This window comes from Myripristis murdjan, chromosome 1 (assembly GCF_902150065.1).
Source record: "Myripristis murdjan chromosome 1, fMyrMur1.1, whole genome shotgun sequence".
Lineage (NCBI taxonomy): Eukaryota > Metazoa > Chordata > Actinopteri > Holocentriformes > Holocentridae > Myripristis > Myripristis murdjan.
In genome coordinates, this window is record NC_043980.1 from 30,551,020 (window position 1) to 30,559,066 (window position 8,047).

An 8,047-nucleotide genomic window follows, 5' to 3' on the forward strand; every position below is an offset into this window, starting at 1 on the left:
AATGAATGGCATCTGGGGCATGTTTGCAAACAATGTCTGGGACATGTCATGCATACTCTATTTTATGAGAATACTCAGTTCTGTTAAGATATAGAAATTGTGGAGGCCATGAAAAGTGAGTGACTTCTGTCTGTTGTTCATGAAAGTACATTTCTTGTCATTTTTGAGAATTATTTCCCTGGCTGCATTGCAGGTTTTGTGACCTGTGAACCTGCAATTCAGAGGTCAACTTGGCCCCTATGTAACGACTGCAGCTTTGGCCTTTAGGGGCGATCTCTAAAATTAGCACACAGGACTATCACATTATTTTCAATTGTTTTCTTTACTTGTTTGATAAGACATAATCATCTGCTGTGTGGACAACATATTCAGACTGCATTTCAGTTTCAAAGATCTGTTTGAATCAGCTCTAAATAATATATTCTTGAATGGGATGTACTGTGTGAGTAATGTTTTTTTTTATTTTAGTCTTTTTTTTTCTCTCTCTTTTTTTTTTTTTTTTAAATTGAAAACAGTTCTTAGTTGTGGACTCTTCATAATTTCTCGGACAACATGTAAACGATTTTCTAAATCAGTAATAAATGTTATTTTCTCTACCAGCCTACGCCATTGGGATTGGATGAAACTCTAAGTGTACGGACCAATCAGGTGATCCGATATTGCAGGGTCAGTGTCTTTTTCGTTTACTATGCACATGCGCAGTTCATTCCGAAAATGGCGGCCGTACAAGGTGGTCTGATTGATACGGAGGAAGAGAAAGACATCAAAACAGAACCAGCGAACGACGGCTGTGGAAATAATAATAATAATAATACCGCAAACGACGGAAGACTGCTCAATGCATCCCCGGGGAGTATTTCTTCAGGTGGAAGTAACAAACCTGCAACGGGAGCGCTAGAGGACCAGCAGACGCTTCTTGCAGTCTTGCAGTTCCTCAAGAAAAACAATCTATCCGAGTCCGTCGAGATTTTGCGCCGTGAAGCGGGCTTGTCGGAGGACACAGAAGACTCAAAGGGACTCGATTCTTCCGGAGCAGGCTCGGGTGGTGCTGCGGGAAATGTCGACTCGGAAAGCGGGGATGCAAACTCTCTTCTCAGCCGAGTGTCGGTCTCATCCTCCGCCGTTTCTGCAAGCGCGGTTCAGGCACCATCCAAAGGTCCCAACCGTCCTCGACTACAACTCTTTATTTTTACATCTTTACTAACAACTGACCCACTTTATCTCAGTGAAGCCATTTTAGCTCTCGTTGTTGATGTATGTTTTTTTCTAGCTACAAACTAGCTAACCAATAACAGGAGTAAGAGACTCAAGACTCTTTGGCGCTAGCTAGAACTCGTCTCTCATTCATGGATTTGATTTGAAGTTTGCCTTCATTCCTTGGCGAGACGTCAGGACCAAAGAGCTAACCGTAATTTAAAAGAACAAAATGTGGTTTTGGTGGCTTCTTGGTGTATTCCCTTTCTTACTAACGTCGCATGGGCTTTGTTTACTCGTCCAGCAGGAGCCGGAGAGGACCAGCCGGACGTCAACGTGGTGTTGTCGGCTTACAGCCAGCAGGGGGACCCGGCTCTGTACGACGTTTACTACAGCAGCCTCAAGAAGTTCATAGAGAGTGTCCTGGACTGCCACAGGGCTGAGCTGTCTCAGGTCTTCTACCCGCTGTTTGTCCACATGTACCTGGAGCTGGTCTACAACAACCACGAAAATGAGGCCAAGGCTTTCTTTGAAAAGTGAGGCTCACTGACATGATAACAACATCGCTTAAGTGTGTCAGAGTTTGTTGGGAGCTCTGCTGAAAGCACAGTTGTAATTAGCTGGGTGATATATTGATACTATATCAATACTATGATATGAGACTAGGTGTTGACTGAGATTGTGGATATTGTAATGTCATGGTATGACAGGTTGTCTTTTCATGGTTTAAAATGCTGCATTACAGGAAAGGGATGCAATTTTCTGAGCCTGTCAGACTTGTGGCTGCTCTGTTACTTGTCTCTACCTGCTGCTAATGTTTGTTTATCAAAACCCTCTTGGGCATAGCAATTCTATTGAAGCATAGTCATCCATGCAGCATTGTAACTATTGATACAGAGGTAGTTGTGAAATTTGATTAGGTCCATCTAGCTCAGCCCTACTTGTAACAGGGACTTTTAGGATTGGCAGAATTAAATCTGTCACTCTTCATGGCCCTACCTCTTTTCTATCTCCAACACAGATTCAGCGGGGACCAGGAGTGCTACTATGAGGATGACCTACGTGTCCTGTCAGGTATGACCAAGAAAGAGCACATGAGGGGCAACGAGACCTTGCTGGACTTCCGCACCAGCAAGTTTGTCCTGCGCATCTCCCGTGACTCTTACCAGCTGCTGAAGAGGCACCTACAGGAGCGCCAGAACAACCAAATCTGGAATATTATCCAGGAGCATCTTTACATTGACATCTTCGATGGCATGCCACGTAGCAAGAGCCAGATCGATGCCATGTCGGGCAGCTTGGCTGGTGAGGCCAAGCGAGAGGCCAACAAGGCCAAGGTAGGTTGTTGTTGCACACACAATGAGGTTCATGCCTACTTTGTCTCTCCATGCTTTTTCAAAAGCCTTGTGTAACCATGATTTTGACTTGACACTCTGCATCACGTGACTGATCAAAGTCTGTATGTGTCATTTAAATTTTAAGTAAGATAATTTCATTGTCATTCAACCTGTGTATCTGATGTAGGTTTTCTATGGGCTGCTGAAAGAACCGGAGATCGAGGTGCCTCTTGATGATGAAGACGAGGAGGCAGAGAATGAGGAGGGTAAACCTAAGAAGAAGAAACCCAAGAAGGACAGCATGGGCTCTAAGAGCAAGAAGCAGGATCCCAATGCACCTTCGCAGAACAGGTGAGTGTTTTTCACATAGAAGTATCTCTGCTTGCTTGGTGCAGGTCTTCTATATATTTAAACTGACTTTGCAAGGTTACAGCAATTTGTGCAATTAAAGTATGGTATTGTACATTTATTAAACCCAGTATAATGTCTTGTAACTTTTCTCCACTGGGTTGTCATTCATTTCGTATTGCAAGTAACTTACTTTCTGATGCAGACTTCTACATTTGGAATTCCAAATTTTACTGCATGAAAAAAATGCACTATTGCCTCAGATATTAACTTCATGCGTATGTTGTGAAATAAAACCTTTCATTCAAGAGCACCGAGGACTGTTACACATATTTGATGGTCAGTGAGAGTGAACTATTTAGGCATACAATCTTGTCAGAAGCCTCCTAATGGCATCATCCTCACCACTCAGATTTTTGTGCGTGCCAGAAGGATAAGCATCTACATGTGTTCATGTTGATAGGACACTGTATCAATTTCTGTTATTTGTTTTCAAGCTTGAAAGACAGCTTTAACAGCAACAGGCCTAGCAGGTAACAGATGGCATTATTGTGTCCTGTTGTTCAGAATACCTCTTCCAGAACTAAAGGACTCAGACAAGTTAGACAAGATCATGTACATGAAGGAGGCCACTAAGAGGATTCGCCTGGGACCAGACACTCTGCCCTCCATCTGCTTCTACTCCTTTCTTAATGCGTATCAGGTAAAACTGTGATCCAGCATCACTCACCCCATCTTTAACATGCTTACTCATATAAATTACATTGGAATTAAAGAAAGTGGCACTTTGTTTCAGTATGTATTTAGACATTATACCTGCATGAATTGTGCTTAAAACTGCCACCAACAGAACCTCTGAACGTTGGGATTAATTTAACTGTTTAAGAGGTCACCTTTTTAAAGTATGCTATTGCTATACTTCAGACATACAACTAGTGATTTTAAATACTCTAATTTAAAAGTACTGCTAACTTGTCTGCATGCTAGACTGTTGGTAAGAATGTCTTTTTTTTCTTTTCTTTTTTTTTTTTTTAATTTATTTATTTTACAAAATGGATACTTTGGGATTTTTGTTTCAAGCAAATATCAACCAGCAGCCATTTTCAGATATTTTCACCTCTGCCCTACAGGGTCTGACGGCTGTGGACGTCACAGACGACTCCAGCCTGATTGCAGGTGGTTTTGCCGACTCCACGGTACGGGTGTGGAGTGTCACACCGAAAAAGCTCCGCAAGGTTAAATCTGCAGCAGGTAAAGTAATACAACAGTGACTGCCGACTCACTTCATAGTTCACCTTAGTTTTGCAATGATGTCTTTGTTCATATTTGTAGAAAATGGTCATCCAGAGCCATACATTAAAGGTATTCTTTTTGTTTCTTCCTTTTGCCACCTTTCCCTCCTCTCAATAAAGACTTGAGTCTGATTGACAAAGAGTCTGACGATGTGCTTGAGAGAATCATGGATGAGAAGACAGCCAGTGAGTCTAAGATCCTCTATGGACACAGCGGCCCAGTGTACGGCATCAGCTTCAGCCCGGACAGGTAGAACAGCTTTGCTGCTCACCAAACAGTTGTTAAACAAATCACATGCTTGGTCTAGAATTTAATTGATTGTATAAAGCTCTGTTTACTGGCATTATTGTAATTTTTTGGTTGAGAATGTAGTTCTAGCCCAAGCACACTATTTTTCCCTGTACTTTTTGTATGTGACTAGGATCCAAAATGTCATCAGTTTAACAATGAATGAAGGTTTTCCTTTTTTGTTAGATCATATAAAGACAGTCACTGAAACAATCAGTAATGTATGAACATATGCATGAATTTGTAGTTTGTTTGTTTTTTTGACTAGCTGTCTTTTGTCTCGCAGAAACTACCTCTTATCAAGTTCTGAAGATGGTACAGTGAGGCTGTGGAGTCTTCAAACCTTTACATGTCTGGTGGGCTACAAAGGCCACAACTACCCAGTGTGGGACACCCAGTTCTCACCGTACGGATACTACTTTGTCTCTGGGGGACATGATCGAGTGGCTCGGTAAGAAACTGAAAGCCTTAGTTGAAATTTAGTGTGTAACACAGTATTTGTACTGTTGGGCTTGGGTATTATGTATACTTACAGTGTACTGCTTATCTGCAGGGAATATTTTAACATGCAACATTGTTTACATGTGACTTTCATTGGTGTCTTCTGCCCTTCCAACAGTCTGTGGGCAACTGATCACTATCAGCCTTTACGGATGTTTTCCGGTCACCTGGCTGACATCACGTGCACCCGCTTCCACCCCAACTCCAACTATGTGGCCACAGGCTCATCTGACCGCACCATCCGCCTCTGGGATGTCCTGAATGGGAACTGCGTTCGCATCTTCACTGGTCACAAGGTCAGACAGGTCACCTGAGCAGCTCCCCATTCTGAGGCATCCCGTTCAGTCTGTCCTGTGACTCTTTCGTCAACTCTGCAGTCGACCCATTTTGTTACTCCTCCCTGCAGCATGTTATTAGCTTCCTATAATGTGAGGCGTGAGGCGACTAGGTCTGGACTCTGTCACATGGTTCTCACAAAACTATTTTAATACTTGTTATTAATAGAACAAAGATTACAATTTATTAGAACCGATTAAATTGAGTACATTTCTTACATCACCGTTTGTTTTCTTGGTACAATATGGAGAAATTCTGGTCATTTGTAAGATATGCTACTTTATTGAATTTTTTTTTGTTGCAACATTAGCCTCACAGCGTATTGCCAGAGTTGACGTACAAGATTCATGCCCTCATACTGGAATACAGCTAGTGGCATCAAGCCTGTTGCAGGGAGACAACATCTGAGTCTGTGTTTGCACTCTTGTCTCCTAGGGTCCTATTCATGCCCTCGCTTTCTCTCCTAATGGAAAATTCCTGGCATCAGGAGCTACTGATGGCAGAGTTCTCCTGTGGGACATCGGTCATGGTCTGATGATTGGAGAGTTGAAAGGCCACACTGATACCATTTATTCCCTCAAGTTCAGCAGGGATGGAGAGATCCTTGCCTCTGGTAGGTGGACCACACTATATAACATTTTAGACTAGATAAAGTTGTTAAGACTGAATGTTGAAATTTGAAAAGCTAAATTGTTGATATCAGTGACTTATTTCCTTGTATTACAGTTAATGTGCAATGGAATTTCTGTGATTAAAGCTGTAGCAACTAATTCATGCTCCCATCTGTCAACCACTAATTATTTGAGCATTTTATTTTGTAGGTTCCATGGACAATACAGTTCGTCTCTGGGATGCAATGAAAGCTTTTGACGATTTGGAGACCGATGACTTCACTGCAGCTACAGGGCACATTCATCTACCAGAGAACTCCCAGGAGCTTCTACTAGGCACCTACATGTCCAAGTCCACACCTGTCGTACACCTTCACTTCACCCGTAGGAACCTACTGCTCGCTGCTGGGGCCTACAATCCATAGACACTCCTGAAATTTAGTATTCTACCAAGACTTGAAATGAAGAGATGTCTGGTCCTTGAGTGCCACAGGCCCCTTTTGAGAATTATGGAAAAACAGAATTGAAAATGAAACCTGCATCGTCAAACTCACGGTTTGCTGAGCATGTAGCTGTAAATGAAGGTTAATTTTAAGTAAGCAAACTTCTGACATGGCTTTGTTTAAAGGATGCAGCCCCTAAAGCAAAGTCACATTGCAGAAATCCCCCTGCCTAAGAGTGCCATTTCTAATGATAGACTCAGTTTTCAAGTCACTGCCATGAGCACAGCTTTGCTCACAAAATATGGCTGTTTCTGTATCATAGTATTTTATACTGGTGTATGCTGTAAATAAAACTCTGTTTTCTATGTTTTGGGAATAAATCTTTATTAACATGAGAACACCACAAATGGTCACATTTTACAAGCACAACTGTCTTGGTCACCCCCTGCTATATAATAAATGGTCATCAAAGGGAACACCTGTAAGGAGACAAAAAGGGACATGCAAATCTTCCAAAATTAAAATGCAAGCCTGAGGCACATCTGCCAAAGTGGAATGGGTTTTAAAAATGTTTAACGAGAAAAGGCTGAATACGTACTCAATCACTTTGCCGTGACAGCTGCTTGTTTCTTGGGTTTCAATTTAAAGAAGAGGGCAATGGCTAGTATGCTCGCATATGTGGCCAAAACACACTGTTGAAACAAAGAACACGATGAGAGCTTGATGCAGACAAGATGGTCATTATCACAGGAATTCAGAGATCCTAGGACAATAATTCAATTGTCCATTTAAGGAAAATGATGAATACAACTGGAAACAGCCAATGACCGAGACCACTGGGGGAGTGTACAGTGCTCACTTACATTTCTCCTTCCTGTGATTGTGTATGAATTGAAGTATCTGGCCATCCCAGTGAACTGGTGCTGAGACCCGGCATCGTGTCCTCCCATGATGGATTGGAAATGGTCCTGAAACCAGAAGAAGCTCATTCAGCCATTCATATTTCTGGAGCAGTTATATGACGGTGTATCGGGATAACTGCGGCAGAATCAAATAGCCAAAACTCTTGCACACTGGGACCACTGCACTGTGACAAACCCACCACACAACATTTAAGTATTTTGAAATTATAATTGCACTGTTACATAAACCACCTTGTAGCTTTAGTGGCTGGTGGCAGGCCACTTCTGCCCTAACTGTAGCGTGTCACTTCACGGTACTATACGGCATTATCACTGCAGTATTCATTCACTGACAAATTCACAGTGATACCTGTTCAGAGTCACCTCTATCTGTATAAAATTGAAGCTACGTCTAGGTATGCTCGCAGGGATCTGTGCAGCTTGCAAGGCGGCACTCTTCACTTGGCTAACATTAGCTTGCTAAGTTAGCATGCTAACCACGGATAGCTAGCTGTAATTTCGTGACCAAATTTCCGAGAACATTTTCAGAGAGTTTGTTTTGATGGCTTTTACGAAACATTGTCAAACCGCTAGTATAAGTTGGATAACTAATTTCTTTCTCAGTGTGGTATGTCTTACCTTTGACACACGACCCTTGTGTGGACAGAGTGAGACAAGTGCCCTTCAACAGAGGCCGCAGAACTAAAATTTAACAGGAAATCCCTCCTGCTACCGGGGAGCCAACACAAATCAACGTGTATAGACCGAAGTCATGTCACTCAAAGTCAGGGCCG

General features: G+C 42.3%; 2 protein-coding genes across 3 annotated transcripts; one reads left to right on the plus strand and one right to left on the minus strand.

Annotated features, from left to right (window-relative positions):
• The first annotated feature begins 713 nt into the window (after positions 1–713).
• taf5 (TAF5 RNA polymerase II, TATA box binding protein (TBP)-associated factor) lies at positions 714–6,716 on the plus strand. Of its 2 annotated transcripts, none has more exons than XM_030068891.1 (11): positions 714–1,156; positions 1,499–1,730; positions 2,216–2,531; positions 2,719–2,882; positions 3,447–3,582; positions 4,010–4,130; positions 4,292–4,421; positions 4,747–4,911; positions 5,080–5,257; positions 5,733–5,910; positions 6,119–6,716. In XM_030068891.1, the coding sequence occupies exons 1-11, from the start codon at positions 715–717 to the stop codon at positions 6,331–6,333; spliced, it is 2,277 nt and encodes a 758-aa protein (XP_029924751.1). In that variant the 5' UTR covers position 714; the 3' UTR covers positions 6,334–6,716. The 2 variants fall into 2 exon arrangements, with proteins under 2 accessions (XP_029924751.1, XP_029924828.1); XM_030068968.1 differs by having other exon boundaries at positions 1,502–1,730.
• On the minus strand, positions 6,715–8,027 carry atp5md (ATP synthase membrane subunit k). The gene is made up of 4 exons (XM_030069354.1): positions 7,893–8,027; positions 7,215–7,319; positions 6,950–7,043; positions 6,715–6,830 (listed from the first exon to the last, which is right to left on the minus strand). The coding sequence occupies exons 2-3, from the start codon at positions 7,299–7,301 to the stop codon at positions 6,954–6,956; spliced, it is 177 nt and encodes a 58-aa protein (XP_029925214.1). The 5' UTR covers positions 7,302–7,319; positions 7,893–8,027; the 3' UTR covers positions 6,715–6,830; positions 6,950–6,953.
• Between the last annotated feature and the right edge of the window lie 20 nt (positions 8,028–8,047).